The sequence below is a fragment of the Typopeltis vanoorti genome, chromosome 1 (assembly GCF_054136105.1).
Source record: "Typopeltis vanoorti isolate ZY-2024b chromosome 1, IOZ_Tvanoo_1.0, whole genome shotgun sequence".
In the NCBI taxonomy this organism is placed as follows: domain Eukaryota; kingdom Metazoa; phylum Arthropoda; class Arachnida; order Uropygi; family Thelyphonidae; genus Typopeltis; species Typopeltis vanoorti.
Genome location: NC_143549.1, coordinates 132,203,664 through 132,226,489, shown reverse-complemented (window position 1 = coordinate 132,226,489; position 22,826 = coordinate 132,203,664). Strand labels below are relative to the sequence as shown.

Sequence of the window (22,826 nt, the reverse complement as noted above, 5' to 3'; positions counted from 1 at the left end):
CGTATTTTCAATATATGTGATAATTCTCAAGAACACAATTCTTGCACCTAATGAGTTATTATCATTAAACCCCATGAAATTACACTAATCTAGGAGGTCCCTTTTGTCATACACACAGCTCATCATACTATGCCTTAAACATATTCAGATTCTCTGCAGAGAATCTGAATATGTTTAAGTTCTTAGGCAATGCATTCCAATCATTCACATCTCTCTCTCCATGCAAAAAACCTGCTTCTCACTGCCTTGCTCACACCTGCCTTATACATCTTCCAGGGATAACCTCTTGTTTTCCTTCAATCTTCCACCATTTTATGGAAAAACCTCTTCAGTATTAATCCTATAACAACCCCTTACTAACTTGTATGTCTCTATCATATCATCCCTCTTCCTCCTACTTACAAGACTCTGTTGTCTCAACATTCCAGAGATCAGAAACTATTGTGGTCAATTGCCTCTTGACCCTAACCAACATCTCTTCCTTTTGAAACTCAGGTGACCAAATCTGTGCACAGTAGTCCACATGTGCCCTAATCAGAGTCTTATACAGTGGAACTAGAATCTCCTTACTTCTACAAGTTGGTGTCCTTTGCATCATTCCCAGAATTAGTTTTTTTCAATATGTCCTCAGAATTTCATATCCTTATCCACCACCACTCCCAAAATCTCTTATTTCCTCCACCTCCAACAATATATCCCCACCAAGAGTAAATTCTACATCTCATCTTTGTTTTCCAAATTTTAAAATCTTACATTTTGCAACATTGAACTGGCATCCCCACTCCTTGCCCATTCACTCAGTCTATTCAAGTCTTCTTGTGAGCTCACAACATCTGCTCTACTCCTCATAGTTCATTTAAACTTTGCATTATCTGTAAACAGCTGTATATCCCCATTCAAATCTTTCCCGATATCATTAACATACAGGTTAAACAGCAATGGCCCTAAAACAGACCCCTGAGGCACACCACTAGTGACCTTCTCTTCTGGGATATTGCTTCCCCATACATAGCTGGATGAAACCTATCAGACAGCCAATCTCCAATCCAATGCACTAGTCTAATATCCAACCCTATCTACTCTAGTTTGACTATCAACTTATCATGAAGTAATTTATCAAATGTCTTTGTAAAGTCTAAGTATACTACTGTGTAGGATCCAATATTGCTGTCACCTTATTGTAATAAGTAAGTAAATTACTAAAACATGACCTTCCTTTAGTAAATCCATGCTGTCCATCAAAGATAATTCCATTGCTGTCAACCCAATTCCGGATCCTGATTCTCACCAGCCTTTCCAATACTTTGACAAATATGTCAAGGCAGATGTCTACTCCCTGGCACATTCCTTCAAAATACACAGTGATATATCATCAGGTTCCACAGCCTTATTAATATTAAGTTTGCTTAATTCCTCATATACCTCTTCCTCATGCTCAGTCAGTCTCTTCTTCTCATCCACTGCTTTCAAACTCCATGATGTCACATTCACAAGAATGAAAGACCTTTATGAACTGTTCATTAAATATCTCGACTATATCCTGTGTAACAGTTGTCCTTATACCATTTTCTCCAATCACTCTCATTCTACCATAATCATTCTTATTTTTGCTGGCTACATATCAAAATAACTCCCTAGGATATTTTTACTTCATTAGCTAACTGCTGCTCATACTGAACTTTTGCTACCTTTACCAACTCGGTTGGTAGGGGTAGCAATCTCCTTTTCATCCAAATCTCCTTTCTATCCAACTCCAAATTCCATGCTACAGCTCTCCAAGCTATCTTCTGAGCTTCTCATAATCACCAGCCTTGTAGTTCCTTGTATACCTCAGCGAAGTCCTCATATGGCTGGCAACCACCCAGACACTCCATGGTCACTCTCCTCAACTGGAAGGAGATTTGACATCTCATTTATAATAACATTGTCTGATGTGATGATTAAATTCAAGACCCTCAATCCTCGTATATCCTCTGTTACATGTTTCCTGAGGTAATGTAACTTGAGTTTCTTGAGGTTTTGTCCCTCAAAAACTAAAACTCATTTTCATTACTTCCAGTTGCTATCTCATCATCCCAATCTATATTGCCTTAATTAAAATCACCCATATTGATTTTCATTTGCTTGGCTAATTTGCTTATGCATTTCCTGGTTACTACCCTCCACAATACCAGGTTTATAGCAACATCCAGTCAAGTATTTCTTTCAATTCAACTCTATTTCACACCATACTGCCTCAAAACCATTACATCTTTTGTGAAGATAAAAATCGCCCTTTTTATCTTCACAAAATACATCATGCCCTTCCATCTCTATTCCTGTCAGAATGTCATCCAACCATGTCTCACTTATTTCAACAATTTTTGAGTGAACAAACTCAATCAATGCCACTATTTCTTTTTCCTTGTTTCTGATACTTCTAACATTCGTATACAAACATAACATCTTATTCCTGGATCTATAACGAGTTTCACTGATACCACTTATTAGATGTGACTTCTCCATACTTTTCTCAAGCCCTTTTTTTTTTTTTCTTACTTGTCCCAGAACTTTCTTCAAATCCAACTGTTTTCCCTACATCCCAGGTCATCTTTCCCTTTTTAGTCTGCACAAACACACATTCACATCATCTTGGAGTGTCAACCTTTCTCACACTGTGTTCTCCTGTCCATCCTGAGTTTTCTCATTTCCCTGTTTGTTTTGCACACTTGTGTTCTTATTCTCTTCATTCATAGGCACCACTTCAATCTCTTCTTCCTAATTCTCCCGTCTCTTCTTACTTGCTTAGATTCGTTCTCTGCACTCATTACTCTCCCTTCCAGTAGCAGTCTCTCAAAATGACTTGCACCAAAACCATTCAAATGCAGTTTGTCACTTTTATACAGTTTAGTTCTTCCTTCAACTCATTCCACACATTAACAAACTGCACTCCTTTCTCTTCACACATTTCTGCTAACATATCATTCATAATTTACTAACTATGTCAACTAGGTATATGTAACATGGTGCACACTGTTACTGCTACATTGGATGAAGAGCTAGAGGTTCATGAAAATGAGGTTGAAGAGCTGTTGCATAACCTGGTCTATAGGGATAGATGGAATATCAGCTCGTTTGCTAAAGGAATATTCAGTCGAATTGACTAGGCCTTTCATGTGTTTCTATAACCTAAATCTCAGCTCAGGAACGATACCACAGGAATGGAAGGAATGTATGATAGTTCCATTGTACAAGGGTGATGTAAAAACTGATCTGTCTAAATACCGACCTGTTAGTATCTCTGATGTTGATAGTGAACATTTTAGAGAAGTTGATAAGAACTTGCATACAGGAATGGGTAGACAAACAAGCTATACTCTACAAGGAGTAGCATGGGTTTACTAAAGGAAGGTCATGTTTTAGCAATTTGCTCATATTTTATAACAATGTTACAGCTTAGTTGGATAAAGGGAATGGATACACTATGGTAATGTTGGATTTTTCAAAGGCATTTGATAGGATACCACACGAAAGGCTGTTAACTGGAGAATATGGGATTGTAATATAAACTTTTGTCTTGGATCAGGGGATGGTTGACAGACGGATATCAAAAAATGGTAACAGTGGGTGTGAATCTGCAAGATTTAAGGTGACCAGTGGTGTACCTCAGTGTTCAGTCCTTGGGCTATTATTGTTCAATCTATACATTAATGACATTAGGCAGGGTCTAATATGAGATGTGCAATTGTTTGCCAATGATGCGAAGATAGGCAGGGCAATCAGGGATGCTACTGATATTCAGCAATCAAAATGATTTGAATAGACTGGAAATTTGGGCAAATGAAAATGACTGTCAATCTAATGTTAGTAAGTGTAAAGTTTTGCATTTTGGCGTAGTTAGAATTCCAGCAGCAATTATATTAGCGGGGTTATGCTACAAGAAACTGAAGAGGCAAGGGATCTTGGTGTATTGGTGGATAGGAATTTAAAGTTCAAAGGTCACATAGCAAAAGTTGCAAATACAACTCAGCAGATAATTGTGATGTTGAAGCGAACCTTGACATGTAAGGATAAAGAAGTCATTTTTCCTCTTTATAAGGCTTTTGATAAGACTATATTTGGATTATTGTGCGCAGATTTGGTCTCCCAGGCTCCAAGGGGATAAAGAAGCTGTGGAAAGGGTGCAAAGAAGAGTTACAAAGTTTATATCTGGATTATGGGATTTAGATTATGAGGACAGATTGCGAGTATGTGGATTGCAGACTGGTTAACTGGAGAAAGAGGAGTGATATGATAGAGGTCTATAAACATTTGAATGGGTGTTATAAGATTTTGTCTAAAATTTTTCGTTATATGGAAGGTGGGGAGAGAAACTTGGTGCATCCATGGAAGTTAAATTTGTTCACAGTCAAGAAAGGGGTAATAGCTAAGTTTTTCTCTCACAGAGCAGTGAGTGAGTGAAATAGTTTACCTTTAGGGGTTGTGAATGCATCTAGTATGAGTGAATTTAAGGGAAGGTATGACAGCTGGTTTGGGTGATTTATAGCCTCCCTCCAGGATTCCTTGACTCCCTGGGAGTCTTAGATAATAATAATTATTGCTCTCTTCCTCAACTCATCATTGCCATACTTAGGCAACACACTGACTACCTTTCCTATCACACGATTAATTTTTATCCTTCTCAATAATCTTCTGATGTCCAATCTTAAATTTTCCATGTTTCCTGTCCAGTCATTTGTCTCTATTACTACTATCAACTACTTAGCTCTCTTAGTCCTTATAGCCAGCATCTCAGTCAGTCAATTCATTTTACCTCCATGAGAAAACAAACCTTATGCATCGTCTCGTTGCCACACATGTAATAATTGAATCACTATACAATGCCACTCGCATGTCTTGTATTACCATTTTCATACTGACATCATTTTTTTTTTTTTGTTTTCTTCCCTCTTCCATACATATCTATAATTCTCTTCATTCCACTTTACATCTGCCTCATCTTCATTTAAATCTTGCTTCCTTTATTCGTTGTTATTCACTCTCACTGTTTTATTGCCAGTCACACACTTGTTTGCCATGAATCTCACTCATCACCTTACTATTAACTGCACTCTGTTTTTCAAAATCATTATTGCCCACTTTACCATTAATTTCACTCTGTTTTTTAGCGTCATATAAATTATCACACACTTTATCGTCAGTCAAACTTTTTTTTGTGCTATCATTTCCACACATTCTCTGAACATTTGCACAAGCTTCAACAGTCGTGTCACTTATGACATCATGTTCCTTACTCATAATTAAACAAGCTTCATGGTCTATCAGAATGCTTCATTTCTTACATACCCACACTAATTCTTTTCTTTTATTCAGCCTCTCTACATAAATATATGCATCATATTCCCATGCATACATATTACATTCACTGCACCGTACTATTTTTGAGAAATATCCATATTGTCTACTTTGTCTTTCGCACAGACCTATGCAATGATTTGTTTTTTACTGTTGTGTTGTACAATGTGCTAACAAAACAATGAATTTGTGATAATATCGCCTAAGAAATTTATCCAAAAACAGCTTTTCACACTCAAATATCTCGCAGTAATAATTAATTTACAATTTAGACAATATCAGCACACATTTAAATATAAAATTTACTTATCTTGCTGCAGCCCACGTGATGACTGATGTTTAACTTACTGGTAATTGTTTTGAAGATCTTTTCTGTTAAAAAACTTATCATATGCCATTTTCAGAATCTCAAAACATGTATAGATGTTTCTATATTCCTAGAAATTGTTAGTTTTTGTCTTAAAGTAAAGGATTTGTGGAATTAAAAAATTAAAAGTGACAAACTGAGGAGTCAGCTTAAACTATTGCAATGGCATAAGAATTTGCATGAGAAATAGTCAAGGGGTATTTGAAGAAAGCAGTATCAGACTGTATACCCACAGTCAGAAGGACAAATCAGATAGTAGTTAGATAGATGAGTAGCGTTATTAAGCAGGAGTTTAAGATGGAGGGAATAGAAAGGAAAAATTATCAGCAATCCCCTGGAACATCACATGGTACAAGCAAGAAGGGTGACCAGTATAGTAAGGAAGGCCAAAGCTAAAAGAGGCCAAAAGAAACCATAAACAATTTCTTTCACTGTGGCAACTAAAAGGAAGAATGACTTTAACGAGCACTAGTGTTGGGAACGTGATATAAGCAAATGAGATAATTGAGTTACTTAGTGATCATTTTGTAAGCATGTACTATCCAGGTGGAGAGTATCCCAGTAGATATGGCATTGACTGATGGAAGAATAAAGGTAGATGATTTGGGGATGCTTCTGATATTACAGAAATTTAATGCAAACGCTATGAGATTAAACGGCATATTAGTCCAGGTGTTACAAGAATGAACAAAGGAATTGGACCTCTTCTGACGAAACTGTTTAATTTGAGCCTCAGTTCTGGGAAGGTGTCAAGGGAGTGAAAAAAAGCAGAATAGTTCTGCTGTATAAAGGAGGCTCCAATACAGAAGTTGCAAATTATAGTTCATTCAGAATCTCAGATGATTAAGGCATTGGAGAAGTTGATAAAAGACAATTAAGCACTGGATGCAATGGAATATGATACTTTATGGAGAGGGGTATGGACTTAGTTTTGTGAAAGTTAATTTTCTTTTTATAATAAAGTGACACTTGAGTTGGATAAAGAAAATTGCTACTAAGGACTTTGCTACTGCTGCACTTTGCAAAGGCATTTAACAGGATTCCGCATTGCATAAATTAGAGTAAATAGCATGTATGTGAAGCTGGTGATTTTGCTAAGATGGAGGTTGATGGATAGATATGAAAAAAGTGGTGTATGAGAGAATAAATTTAGAATAAAGTAAATGACTAGTGTACCACATGGCTTAGTCCTTTCCTCTAAAGTTGAATTTATCCATCCTGTGATATAGGAAATGATTTAAGGGAAAATATTCTATTGTCTGCTGATGATGCAAAGGTTGGAAGAGTGATAGTCAAGATGATGTAGAGATCCTGCAGGATGAGTTTGCGGGATATCTACTATTTAGCGATACCCAATTATCTTACATTACCATATTTTTCGGATGATAAGATGCACTCCAAATTTATGACCCAATTTTTAGAAAAAAAAAATGCACGGAATGTTTTCTTATGTTTACTTTGAGTTTCAATTGTTCTTGTTTTTTTCACTTGCGAATCATTTTTTCTGTTGGTGATGGACCAAAATGTCTTTCTTGCTGCTCTGTTTCCATGTTGCATAATTTATCACAATCAATTTATAACTCACATTATATGAAAGTTTTTTTTTGTTTTGTTTTACACTCATGTTTATAGTTTTATGACAATCAACGACTTATAAAAATAATCCAAATGAGCCGTTCAAAACTGCACATGCTCGCCCGCTAACTACTGTTGATGCCGGTAAAGTTTTTGTTTGTAAATCGGGGATTCCCACATATGCAGCGAGAGACATGTTTGGCTCGAATCAAAAACATGGGAATCCAAGACTTATCCGGTATAACCTACCCTCGAACCATAAGATGTGCCCCAATTCTAAGTCAATTTCTCTACGTAAAAAGCGTGTAAAGTGAGGTCGACTGCGGCATTGTAAAGAGATGTCTTTATTATTATTATTATTATTATTATTCCTGATACCTCCAAGGAGTCCGAAGACTCATCGCGGGAGGACATCTTCAACTGTCTCTACATCTTACCTCTACTATGAATCAACGCCATCTACCGCCCACCTCCAACACTACCACAACTAGTAATTTTTTTGTCTGTAAATTGCGTGTGTTCTGAAGGGCCGATTTGTATGTATGCGGGATGAAAAACCCGAGTTTCCGGGAGAAAAAACCCTGCTACCTCCGTATGAGATCGGCTAACTCACCATCGATTGAAATCGACCAGATAAAGATTCCTCCCGTCGCGACGAGAATCGAACTTAGGCCTATTCCAATCGAAGGGCGCAATGTACCGTCGTTCTTCCAATTGCGCTACGGAGGCTTTAGTTCTTTATTTCTACTTATATTGTATCTCAACCGTCTTGTATATACCTTATATTTACTCTACTTTACTTCCGTTATTCCTAACAACTTTACTATAGTTAGGCTTAAGTCTGCTTAACCTATACCTCACAAATGTTAATCTTACTGTGACCAATTTCTGCTTCCCCTTTGTCTGCCATTAGATAGACCTCGTGTAGTAAGCCTATCTAATATAAGCAGTTCCTAAACACTCACGCAGTATCAATTAGAAAATGTATATTTTATTATTGACTATGCCATCTAATTGACTCTCTATTGCTTGAAAGTTAAGGTGAGAAGAAAACAAATTAATTTAATTCTTAATTAATGGAATCAATTAATTAAGAAGAAAACAGGAGTAATTAATCATTACTTTTGCACAAATTCTTTACATGCAAGTCATGGTTAGTCATATCTTACTATGCCCACTGGCTTGCTAATTTTTTTCTTTTTTTGACATAGTGCATTGACTAAGGAATAAAACCAGGTAATTACAAAACATTTATTTTTGATCTAGTGCAATAGGTGCAGAGCACATAATAATTACTGAGAGATTTTTTCACTCAAAAGTTTTAACACACTGAAAAATGCAATTCTAGCAACAGAACGTACTGTGCGCTCACTACCAGATGAAACTGATTATACATTAACATAAAGATGTCTCCTATGACACAACTATGCACATATATGCTTACAAGCTAACATAATTCTTCCAATCACATATAAGTTTAAGTTAACATTATTTTTCCTATAAGGATTGTAACAAAATTTTCTTCCAGCCACATACAATGCTTATTTAGCACTATTCCCGATGTTATCATGTACACTTTCTTAAACTAAACATACTTAACAACACATAATCTTCCCTCAACTTATAACCAAGTTATCACCTATTTACAAATAGTATCTCTCAATCACACACGATTTTGAAGTACATTCCCTTAGCAAAATATAATTAAATTATTGCTTACTTGCAACTACCACGAGTGGAAAGTGGTAGTTGGAATTTACTCACAGCAAACTACATCAAGACTGGAGTGTCTTCTGTCTGGTCAGTCTTCATGCTGCTTGGACTGCATTGGTGGCTTTCCATAGAATTTTTCTCCGTCGCACTTGCTGCGGTTCTGCCGGAACCTAGAGAGAGGGCTGGCGGCGGAAAAACATGAGGTGTCAGCAGCGGGAAGAACAAGCCACCTGGACAAAAGGAAGGAGCTCCGAGGAAGTCGAAAGTAAAAAGCCTAAAAAGTTTCTCGAGCCAAGTGCCACATTCGCCTTTTATGCAGATTTTCAGCCTTTGTTCTCATGATGAACTTACCGGGATTACCCAGGCGAAATGACGTCATTGCTGGTCGTTCGACCATATGATCTTTAGATGGTACTTATCACCGTTAATCTGGCTTAATCCCTACTAAGCTTTACTAACAGGTCAAATGTATGTGCATTCTTTCAGCAAATCTTATAACATCTTATTTCGTACATTTTTCTTTCATAATTTCAAATAAAAAACTGGAAAATCTATAACGAAAAATTTACGAAGTTTAGTTTCTCACAAGAGATCGTACAAGGGCATCTTATGGTCCGAAAAATATGGTAATTTTTCAGCACTGCTGAATTTGATAAAATAATTAAATAAAAAGGAAAGGATAACTTTTAATTTTTTTTATTATTTATCATATAGTTAAACATTTTCAAAAATGTAGCAGAAAAATGCATTATTTCTTGTAATAATTAGAAATGTTAATATAAGAAAGCTTTGTTACTTATGGCCCATCGGAAACTATTTGATTGTGATATTTTTACTTGTAAAAAGGACTCGCCTCTAGTGTAGTTTTTTATTTATGTAACATAAACTTGAGAGAAGAAATTATTGAAATTTCCGATGATGTTTTCACATCATTGAAGAACTACTAACTTGTTTATGAGCACCCTGCACCTCACCACCAGGTTGATTACTATGTCAAATAGTAGTGTGCTTGTGTGAATATTGTACTTCTGAAGAGGAAGTTGAATGAGTGCGAGAGAGAAAAAGAGAACAACTGTTGCATTCATTAGAACACAGAGAAAGAGACAAGGTTGTAAAGAAGGAAGCTGGAAATTTTAGGGGAGAAAAGAGTTTTACGGGAATTTCGGAAGCCAAAAAGGTGGATAATTGTGTTATGAGGGAAACAAATAGTTATCCCAAAATTAACAGATGAATTTCCTTTATATGAAGTAAAGTTGTGACACATAACAGGGATTATATTGTTTCTCCCAAAGCAAAGAACAGATAAACACTGTAAACCCATAAGAAATGAACTTTTTGTATTTAAGGATAATGATAAAGCGTCCACAAGAAAACTGGGAGCTTTAAAATTATCTTCATATTCTAAAGAAGTGAGAAAGGAACTGATACTCTAAAGAAGAGATGAAAGAAATGTTTTGAGAAAGATTGTAAAAAAATTATTTTTTTGTTTTAGAGGAAAAGCAGTATGAGTTAAGAAATTTATATTTTATGACCATTATTGACAGCTGAAGAAACTGTGTTATGAGTGTGTATTCTCACAAAATCCTGTGATTTTGAAGAGGAGAAAACTTATGTAATATTTATGTTCGTTAACTGTGTTAAATGTGTGCGCCTTTATATTCTCTTTAGGAGAAAAACCTACTAATACAGAAAAATCTACCTAATGTTATTTGTAAATAAACATATTATTTTGAATTTCCTTTGTCTTTCACCCAATCTCTTAAGGTATCATAATAACAGTACAATTCTGTGCTATTAACCATTTCTCTTATAATAAAAAAGAAAGTGGAACCACACACATAAAACAACTTACATAGACTAGCAGTATGGGCTGACAATTTAACTTGGCGAAGTGCATGATCACAATCTGTGTCCTATATTGATGAAACTGAACTGCTGGAAATTGATGAGTCCAGGGATTTGGGGTTATTGTGGACAGGGAATTAGAGTTTAGAGGACATTTTCAAAAATGCAGCCAAAACAGCATATTAGAATACATGGCTGTTGAAGAACATACTAAATAATATCCTTCCTATCACTGCAAGCAGGAATAGCAGGAATATTATTCTCCTTTATAAGGCCACGTTCACGCTGCTGTGTGCAGATCTGGTTCACCAGAATTCTGTGGGAAGGATTCAGACCAAGATTGGGATAGTTCTGTGGAATGCTTCTTATGAGGATAGACTGAATATCTCTGGGCTTCAAAAACTAGCTGATAAGTGAATGAGTGGGAATGTTATAGACGCATATAAGTTACTAAAGAGATTTTATAGGATTGACACTAAGGACTTTTTTTCAATACATGCAAGAAGTTAGAGAACAAGGGGTCATTCCTGGAAATTGTATAACAGTGTGGTTAGCAAGGATGTTAGGAGTAGAGGATGATGAATAGTTGGAATGGGTTGTAAGAGGTGGGTCTGAGTGCCTAATTTGTGAAGGAGCTCAAGGAGAGATATATATATGATAATGATATTCAGCCTGTTTTCTACCCACTACAGGATGAAGGCCTCTCCCATTGTGAGAGGGTTGGATTTACTATCCCCAATGGTGGTCCCATTCCAACTTTTGTAAGTGTTTATTCACTTGTATGAATGTACAAAGATGAAAGACCATCACAAACATCCATGCCCAGGTAGGATCCAAACCCGCAGTCTCTTGGCTGGCGAGTGGATATGCTAACCACCCGGCCAACCAGGCTGGCTATATACAGAGTGTTCGGGATAAATTTGACATATTTATAATTAATTATATTTTTCCGTAAGTTACATGTATTAACACACACTTCTCTTCATTTAAAAGTTTGGACCCTTCTTCATTCATATACAAGATGTCAGAAAGGATGGATAGCTGGAACCCACCTGAATCATGGAAGAGAATAACTTGTATCATGATGATTCGTGCCCGCCATCAAAATAAGGATATTACGACTGCTGCCCAATGCTCCCTGAATACAGTAAAAACAATCAGGCATGAACTAGAGACTTGCAATGGTGACTACGAGGATGTAGCAAGAAGAAAGATCCCTAGCAGACGATCTGATTGCGTTCGTACAGCAGAATTCCTCGCAAATCTGCAGGAACAGGTGTTGAAGAACCCTGGCATTGGAATTCGGGCTTTGTTCGTGGAGTTGCTAACTGTAGTCAAGCCCTGGATAACAAGGGTAGCCAATGGTAGGCCGTATGTATGGCAGCAGGATTCGGCCCCTTGCCACACCTCTGGGAAAAGTCAAAAATGGTTGTCTGAAAATTTCTACGACTTCACCAGTCCAAATGTTTGGCCTCCAAACTCCCCAGACCTTAACCCCATGGATTATTTTGTATGGGGCGCAGTTGAAAAAGACACCAATCGCACTTCCAGTAATACAAAAGCCCAGTTAATGGATAAAATTAAAACAGTTTTTGCCGCCCTTCCCAGGGAGACTGTAGCATCAGCTTGTTCGAGGTTCCGAAGCAGAATTGAAGCTGTGATCGATGCTAATGGTGGTTATTTTGAGTAAATCTTGTTGATAGTATTGTAATTAACTCTGCCTGTAATGTTTTTTTGTCAATTCATTAAATTTAATAGATACAAAGAAGATTTTCTTTTTCCTTACAAAACTGTCAAATTTATCCCGAACACCCTGTATATGATGGCATTATGTGACCAATTAAAGTGGGTCTCCCACAATGAGTCTTTGACTCGTCCAAGAAATAATACTACTACTAATAAAAATTGGTCATGACAACCCCTATTTGGGCATTATGGCTTGTTCTTCACAAGTTAATCTTACAGTTTTTCTTAGCTTCTTAGGTATGATTGTGTACTTACATGGAACACTCAGGAATGAAATTTGTTTGTTTATCACCTCAATTTTATTTCCCTTTTTTTATAGGTGGGTACTCTCTGTTAGCTCTGGTCTGGTTGGTGTGGTCTAATCATCTGGAATTTGATCTTCTGACCAAGTATATCTCGATTATGCATAATATCTCTTTGTAAAACTATTACACCTCTAAATTGAGCATTTCTGGTCAAATATAACTACTTTTCAGTTTTTTATTCTTGATTTAAAATAAAACGTATTGTATAGAGTTTTTCATTTTATCCCGTCAGTGGTTATAAAGGAAAAACAATTGGTTGTGTTCCTCTAGTGTTGTTTATTTGCATTCAGGTATAAAATCCTATAAAATCCCTTTAGTAACTTATATGCATCTATTACATTCCATCTCATTCACTTATCAACTAGTTTTTGAAGCCCAGAGATATGCAGCATAAATTTTACACATAAGGCATCCTGAAGTCCTACAACCAGAGAGAGCTTGAAATTGCCTTATTTCTTAATTTAAATACAGACTGTTTTCATTAGAGCAACTCATAGGTCTTCAGATAGTTTGTTGTGGCTTATAGTCAGCATCTCTTTATAACAGGATTGTGCATGTGGGGCTTTGGTTATAAATTTTCAGTCAGTAGTTCATCATAGAGAGTTGTTATAGTGATATATGCTATGTTTGAGAGTTTACTGTATAGTGCTCAGGTAGGCATGCGGAAACCATTAGCTCTGCTGTTATAAAATAAAAATTTAAAAAAAAAGTTTTTGCATTTGAAATATCAGTACATTTCTTGATTTCAGCAAGTTATTAATTTAATAATAAATTGATCTTCTTTAACTGTTTTCCTGAATGTGCATTGGATTTCATACCTGTGAATGGATGAACTGAAATTGTCTTTGATCTGACCTCAACTGTATTATCCATATGTGAGATAGACTTAATGTTATATTCTTGTTTTCATACAGACATCATTGCTAGTTGACAAGTTACATGCATATTCCTCTCACCCCTGCATCCACACACTACCATCACTAGTCAAAAATCCCAAAAACTGTTTTGAGTTATATATCACTCCTACACACACATAAAAGGTAGCATGCAGGGTATAAATGAAGATCTGGAAGTTGGAACATACTTTTTTTTTTTTCCTTGAAAATCCATAAGTTTTACTAGGAAGATGAAGCCTGTTTAAGAGATCAGAAAACAGATGAAATAAAAGAGGAAGTGAAGAAGTAGATGTGATGACTTTGCAGTGGGATTGTAAAAGGATGTTGGGCAGCTGCAACCTATGTTTTTATAGGCTTGATGGAAAATGGAAGAATGATGGATGCCAGTTCTGTGGAGCAGCTGTTGTGATGGGCATATAGTTGTTGAAGTATATCAGTGAGAAGGAATTATCCATTAGCTGAACACTCTCCTCTGCACAGTATCATTAAGAATTTTCAGAAAAGTTTTTGGTGCACTATTGAAGATAACAGAAAGTAAACTGGGATTTTTTTTGTGAAGAAGGCAACACTGCATTTTGGTAACACTGAAAGCAACTATGTTTTCATTTCTGGCCTGGTTGGCCAAATGGTTAGTGTATCTGCTCTCCAGGCAAAAGGCTGCTGGTTCGAATCCTGCCACGGGCATGGATGTGGTATTGTGGTATAGGAGATGGCATTGGTGAAGATGATGCAATTTGCTGTAGTTGGTAGATTTGGGTGGTGGAGACAGAGTTGTAGGGTTGGTGCCCTCTGTCGATGAGTCTTTGGACTCCTTAGAGGTGTTACATATTAATAATAATAATAATAATAATTAGTCTGATGAAGAATGGTATGGAGAGATCACTGTTTTTGGACTATAGAATATCTTGAGGCTTGGGATGTTTGTGCACTGCAAGATTTGTCCAATAAGGAGGAGGGATGGAGTGTGCTATTATCAACAGACTAGGGATAGGATTGGTCAGTAAGAAGAAAAAGTTATAAACAATAGAACAGTGCCAGGCACTCCTGCTTTGGCAAAAAAGTTTGAAGAGAGGAGGCTTTCTGCATGGACATACAGTGATCAACAAGAAAGAAAGCTGGCTACCCAGTTACAGATGGAAGGGCCAGTGGATGGCAGTTTACTGAGCAGATCTAGATTCAGTCAAATGCACTAAAAATTCAATACCAGCATAGGTTTCTCCAGAGTTTCTATAGCACACATTTACAAAGTTAGGTAGCATGGGCTAATAGACCTGCTATAGATCAAGGGTGGCAGAATCCATACTAGTGGTCTTTTATTGACTGGCAGGTTTTCAAGTATTGAATAAATTGACTGTTGATGATGATCTCCCTTATTTTGGAGAGAACTGAGGTGATGAGAGTGAGTCAGTAGTTAAATGGAACCTCTCTCTCTCTCATTGGTTGTGTTATTATTATCATCATCAGAGACATTCAAGAAGTTAATGACTTGTTGAGAGAGAGGCCATATATCACCCACACTAGCTGTCATACCTTCTCTTAAACTCATTCACACTAGATGTCTTCATCACATGCTAAACATTCCTTTAGTAAACATGCTGATATACAGTCTTTTCACTGATATGAAAATTCTTATTAAGTGATGCAACGGATGAAGAAACTGCTGTTTCTTCATCAATGTAGGTAGCATGTTATGTATACCAAGCAGGGCCGTACTTACATTTTCCTGAGGCAGGAGGTGCCCGAGGCCCTAGAGTGCTCCAGGGCTCCTCCTTCATTGTTTTGGGTCCTTAAATTGGCCTAATTGGTCGTACTTTGGATAAGTACGACCCTGATACCAAGTTGATATATCTTAGCAAGGTGAGCACCCATTTGAAAAATCACATCTGCTTCAATGGTGCTATCTGCATTCAGTAAAGTTTTTTCCACATTCATTCTTTATTCTTTTACTTTCAACATAACAAAAATTCTTTTGGGTTATGTTTAGCCTCTTAACTAATACTCTTATCTTTTCTGAATTGCACTTTATATATTTCATAACTCTTGTCATCCTTATTCTTAGTATATTTTTCCACTTCATCCTCTTATGGATTTCTTGTTTAATATAGTTGCACATCCATTTCAGTCCCACCATATTTGTTCTTCGAATGCTAGGGACACATTCAGATACTGCATCATTTAAGCATCTGTTCAGAGGTGGTTCCTATGTACTGCTGATACCCTTCCATTCAGTAACGGATACCATGGAACCAAACATATTCTCCTAAATTTGTCATAATTTTCAGCTTTGTAGCGAGCTTGTAACCTATCCTACCTGGTACATCCATATACTTGGCTTTTATTTTTCTTGGAATGTGCTGAATATAGGCATGCTTCCATGTAATGCAGTAGATGCCATCTGAGTATAAAAGAGTGTAGAGACAATATCAGACAGGTGTTAATTTTGGTGCACAACTTTTGAATGTAGTTAGGTAGGTATCATTAGGACCAGGAAACTTTTGATATCTAGGTTATTTAAAATTCTTCTGATGGCTTTCTGGTAAAGGAATACATCAGGCATATAGTGCACCATTTCTGGTATGGTAACAGGGGGTCAGCTATGATGCAGGAGTTGAAGGAAAAGAAAGATGTAGGTTATGAAAAGTGGGAGAGGAAGCACACCCACCATTTCCGCCCACCATTGGATTTTACCTTTAACCAACTGTTTCAATACTTTGACAACTGATCGTAATATATTAATTGGTATGTAGTATGCTACCTCTGTCTTAGAGCCATCTTTATGCATTGTAACTATATTTCCCTCTTCTGGAACCATGCCAGAGTTGAGACTTAGATTGAACAATGGTTTGAACAGATGGACTGAAGAAGTTAAAGAGGTAGTCCTGGAAAAACAAGAAGAAATAAAACCAAAAGTTTCTATAAATTAAGAAGCAGATGTACTCAGAGAATACAGAAAATATGGAAATAAATATCAGCAGAGTATTCTGGATGCTATTGAAAAAGCTTTGAAATGGCAAAAAGAGTACCATAAAGTCATGAAAAATTATTATTATTATTATTATTTTGGGCGACTCCAGGAGTCCTTAGACTCATCGAGGGAGGCCCTAAACATCATGTCCACACAACTATGCGATTACATTCTCACAGTATCTATCATACCTTGTCTTGAACTCGTTCACTGTCATAGCACCCACAACAGACTCTGGCAGCTTATTCCACTCATTTACCACTCTAAAAGTAAAGAACTCAGTTCTAACACCCCTGCTAACCACACTCTTGCCCAGCTTCCATAGGTGTCCCCTAGTTCTCCCACCACCAGTCCTGATCACAAAAATATCCTCTGAATTAATCCTACAGAATCCCTTTAGCAATTTGAATGTCTCAATCATATCTCCCCTCCTCCGCCTATCAATTAGTTTCTGCAACCCACAAATCTTCAACCTGTTCTCATATGGTTCATTCCATAGACCTGTTATCATCTTAGTCACTCGCCTCTGGATCCTCTCCACCTCCTCCCCATCAAGAAGGAACCGAGGTGACCAAATCTGGGCACAGTAGTCGAGATGAGGTCTTATCAAGGCTCGGTACAGAGGTACAATAACTTGCTTGTCTCTGCTTGTCAAGGTATTTTTCAACAACCAAGTGAGTTGATGAGCTGATTTAGCTACTTTTCCAATGTGCCCCCTAAATTTCATCTCCCTATCCACCAACACTCCCAAGTCCCTGGCCTCATCAATCTCTTGGAGTACAGTTCCACCAATGTGGTATACTGCTGCTAATCTTTTCACCCCAAAATGCATAACCTTACATTTTGTCACATTAAATTGACATCCATTCTCCTTAGCCCAGAACTCCAATCTATCTAAGTCATCCTGCAAGACTTTGACATCTTCTGCATTCACTATTGCCCTACCCAACTTTGCATCATCAGCGAACAAATGAATTGTTCTACTTAGATCCTTCCCTATATCATTAATGAACAGATTAAACAGCAGTGGTCCAAGAACAGAACCCTGCGGCACACCACTAGTCACAGGCCGTCTTTTGGACTCTACTCCTGAATAAATTACTCTTTGATATCTCTCCATCAACCAACCACCTATTCATCTCACCAATCCTATATCCATTCCCATATGTTGTAGTTTACGGATTAGTATTCCATGTGGTATCCTGTCAAACGCCTTTGCCAGGTCCAGCAGTATCACTGTAAACCCATTTCCCTTATCCAGTTCAGCCGTCACCTTGTTATAAAACTTGAGCAAGTTACTGAAGCATGATCTACCCTTCACAAAGCCATGCTGTTCCCTGTACAGTATCTCATTTTCATCAATCCATTCCTGTATTTTTCCCTTGACTACTTTCTCTAAGACCTTGACAACGACTCCTGATATGCTGATCGGTCGGTAATTTGCAACCGTAGTCTTGGATCCTCCTTTATGCAGTGAAACTATTTTTCCCTCTTTCCACACCTTCGGGACTAAACCAAACCTGAGACTCAGATTAAACAACATGGTCAAGGGCACTGATAATTCTTTAGCCGCTTCACGCAAGACCCGTGCCGGCATACCATCCAATCCCACAGATGTATTCACATTAAGGTTCTGTAATAGACTATTCACCACCACTTCATTCATCACTATTCCCGTATAAACTAATGGTTCCTTCATTTTTTCAATGTCACCACCTGGATGATATGCTTTTGTAAAGTGCGCGCTCAGTAACTCCACTATATCGACTGATTCAGTGACCTCCTTACCATCGTCATTCCTTAAAATCATTTTGCCGTGTACAGTTTTTTCTTGCTTGCAGCATATTGAAAAAAAATAACAAAGGTAACACTGTAACAAGAAATGACATTGCAGTGTGTAAAATATTCAAGAAGGATATAGTCACTTGTATATAACAATACTTGAGGTAAAAAAAGCCATTAGAAACTGTGGAAATTGGCTGAGAAATGCTACAGAGGTATAAAAATTCTATGGTTGTTATACTGCATAATTGAGAATGTCAAATTCCCGATGACTTATGTTGAGCTAAAAAAGGGAATAAAACTGAATGTGAGAATTACAGAGGAATTTCCCTACTGAATGCTCCAGGTAAGATTTATATATGAATACTTGAGAAGAGAACAATTAAAATTGAAGCACAAGCTGTCTTTATTTCAGATCAGTGTTTTTTTTTAAAACAAATAATCCAAAAATTATGGAAATATAACATGGATCAGCATTTAAGTTTTGTTGATTCGGAGAAGAGATAAGATACTGTGCAAGAGAAAAGCACTTCAAAACTCTACAGGCTCGTGTAGCTCAGTGGACGTGGTGTTTGAACACCACGGCGCTTGACCGCACGAAGCAAGATTTGGTTTCGAGTCTAGTCGGCAAGTAGAGGAAATTTTTCTAGCCGGCCTGGTTGGCATGGATGTCTGTGAAAATAGTGGTGGTGGTTGGCGGTAGATGGCGCTTGTGTAGATGATGAGGGTAGTTGCGATTAGTGGAGTGGTGGGGACGGAGAGTTGTAAAGCAGGTGCCCTCCCTCGATGAGTTTTTTGACTCCCTGGAGGTGTTATGTAATAATAATAATAATAGTTATATAGTGTAAGTCAGCTGTTAGGATTGAAGGAAGTTTTAATGCATAATCAGGTGTAAGACAAGAGTGCACACTATCTCTACCTTTATTCAACATCTATGTGGATCACATTATGAATGAGTGGCACTAAACATGATATAAGAGTCAGAGGTATCAAACTTGGCTCGTTACACTGCATGCCTTCAGAACTCCATAACTAAAATGAATAAGTTTGGTATGAAAATAACTTTCTATCTTTTCAGCAGTGAAAAGAACAAAAACTGAGAAATAGGCAAGACATGGAAAACATCCACTACATTCTTAATGGAGAACCAGTAGACTAAGTAAAATATTTCAGTTAGGCATAATTTTTAGCAATATACAAATGAAAGATGGAAATAGACAACAGAATAAGCAAAGCTGCTATGGTGGGGATTCAGTTGAGTAAATGTCCGTGCGGTTAGCCTAGTGGCTGTGCGCTTTGCAACCATATGACTGGGGAAGGAGTGTCCCAAGTTCGATTCCCATCAAAGACGTGAGGAATTTGAGGATCTTCCTCAGCCAGAGCCAAGTTAGCCAGTCTTGGGCACTGGGTAGTAGGGTTTTTTCCGCCAATTTATCTGGCATTTTTCATCCTGTAAACTGGACCCCTGAACATGGGTCTACAACCATAAATACTTAACCCCCCATGAGGGTCTCAACTCGCCCCAATAAGGACGGGGGAGAAAAAGCGAGGAAACTCCATACGAATAAATAAATAAATAAAAGTTGAGTAAATTTACATGGAAAGATAGAAATTGGGTGAAACACTAAATTAGCAGTATACAAGACAACATTTAAAGTAAGTTTAACTTATTAATCTGGTGGTTGGGTTTAGAAATACGAGCAGATCAAAGACTGGAGATCACAGATATGAGTTTCTGAGAAAAATTAGGGAATGAAAATTGTTGCCATTGCAAGAATGTATGACCTCATCTAAAGTGATATGATATCATAATGGGATTAGCAAAATTGGTATTTGATGCCAAGATGGCAGGAAAAAGATCCAAAGGGAGACTGTAATATAAGATCTAACAATATTGGAGTACTGACAAAGAACAGATTAATTTGAAAAAAAAATTATTTATAGAAAGCAAGTATTAATGCAAACTTAATCATGTAGTTGTACTATCATAGTATCATGAATTTGATGATAATGCTAATCATGACTTATCTTTAGGATTCTTCACTTTATAATATCTTTAAAATGCAATTTCTTATCCTGTACAGGCAGTCCCTGACTTTTGTAGATCTGACTTACACCAATCCAGTATTATGGATGATGTCAGGAAAGCTTCTTTGAAACTTTGTTCCAGTCAGCGATTAGCTTATAGACAGTCTAAGCGAAACTTCCAGTGAAATTGTGTATTCAGGAGACAGCATGTTGGCAGTGCATCGTCTAACCAATGCTATTTGTTCATTTACTGTGGTCTCCACTGAGTGGAAAACTACAGTATTCTCCTATTTTTTTTTTTTTATTGTACTGTAATTTGCATAGTTAAATAAGAGAAGTAAGAAAAAATGATAATTGATATGAACAGTGCACCTACTTGTAATAATACTGATCTTGAAGTGAAATTGAATATTATTAAGAATTACAAAGGTGATTAAGGCATTGCAATTTTATCATGTGACTTTAAACTGGCTACATCAACTGTGAATACAATCATTAAGGATGAGCTTGCATTAAAGAACATTTCAAATGATCTGGATCATTGAAATCTACCATTATAAATATTTTACAAATGTTTTAAATTGTTTTAAATTTATGATCTTCTTTATTTATTTATGCTAGATAAAATGAGCAATTTCTTTTATTTTTTATCACTTAGCATTACATTATATAATTTCTAGCATATAGAGTAGGCTGATACCATCTGCTTTGGAGGCCGACTGACTTGCTTATCTTAGATTCTGATTTATGGATGGGCCTCTGGACAGCAATCCCCAAGTGAAAAATCTTGCTACAATATCTTCACTCAGAGTATTTTAATAATGTGGTGATATACCATTTTGTTGCTTATATGTGGAAATATAAATTCTACCATGATGTAATATTTTGCTGCTGAATTAATAACCAATACATTTTCTCTATTAAATTAATCAATTTTAAATAATATAAAAATATTAGAATTGGTTTCCTTGCTTATAATGTTGGTTCAGTTTTATTTCATCTATTAATTACAGGAAGAAACTGGTTTGAAGAACCATATGGATGACTTAACACATTCTTTAAGCTCCTTAAATGAAAATCTTCGTGGGAAAAAAAAAGGAAATGTTTGAATAACATGTCTGCTTCTTTATTTGAGTTTTTGCAATAAAGAGCCTTCATAATGAAAAGCTAGTCTGCAAATATGTACAGAATGAATTTGAATGAACTTAATGTGCTGGTAGTTTTGTATCAAGATTATTTATTTATGAAATAATTCAGAAATATTCGAAAAGTTATTCATTTGCTACTTATTATAGTGGCATCTAGGCTTTCGGTTATTTTGTCTTTATTAGTTTAATTAATATAATATAGATCATAAGTGTATATTGTATAGTTTATATACATATATATATTGTTTGTCATTTACTGTAGTAAAGATATAATTTAACTCTAGAAAATTTATATTCAATAGGTTTTAATTAGTTTTTATTTCGAGTGGTGTAATGAAAGGAAATGCAACTTAGAGTTTGCAGGTATTATCAACAGTCAGTCAAGTAAAGTAATAGTTGGAAGTTTTTCAGCTCCTGAGAATTAAAGTTTTTGTATAAGTTTGTTTGTTTTTACTTGTAGCAATTTTAACTGTATCCTTCTATTATCTTATTAAATAGTTTAGAAATTTATGAGGAAAGACATAGCTCTGTGAATAAAGTCGTGTCTAACTGATAGAAACAGGAAATGAAAAATTTGCATTTTGCAGTGAGTCTGAAAATCTTGTTATAAACAAACTGTGTTGTTTAGCACTAGACAATGGGTGTATATTTTTCTGTGTAACAAATTACAGTGAAATGCTACTGAAATCATTCCATTTTGCAGTGAAACATTCCGTAATGGATAAATGAGATAATTTTATTAATATTATTTTTCTATAAACTTTAATACCTATATATATGCAATTTTATTTTGGCCAGTGCTTACTTAATGAGTATATGATGGAATTACAAAGAATATTTTCTGCAGTGATATTTTACAGTTTTTTAACTGTAATTTCTTGTCTTCTTCCATTTGCCTTCCAGTACCATAAATGCATAGGCTAATATGCAAAAAAAAAAAATAATAAATAAATAAATGGAATGGAATGGTGCACTGATATTTTTAGGACAACCATATACTTTTCTGGATGATGTTTAGTTTAAAAAGGTTTATAAAGTGGGCACAAAAGGTGTTTACTAGAAATAACATTAGGATAATAGTTCTACTCTATATGCACATAAAAAAAAGAAACAAAAAATGTA

General features: G+C 36.2%; 1 protein-coding gene across 1 annotated transcript in view; it reads left to right on the top strand.

Annotated features, from left to right (window-relative positions):
- Nucleotides 1-21,665, top strand: part of LOC150110436 (uncharacterized) — a 286,950-nt gene extending 265,285 nt beyond the window's left edge. The window contains exon 10 of the mRNA XM_090398515.1: nucleotides 21,570-21,665. Within this exon, the coding sequence (XP_090254641.1) occupies nucleotides 21,570-21,665 (96 nt within the window). The remainder of the gene's footprint in view (nucleotides 1-21,569) is intronic.
- The last annotated feature ends 1,161 nt before the right edge of the window (nucleotides 21,666-22,826 follow it).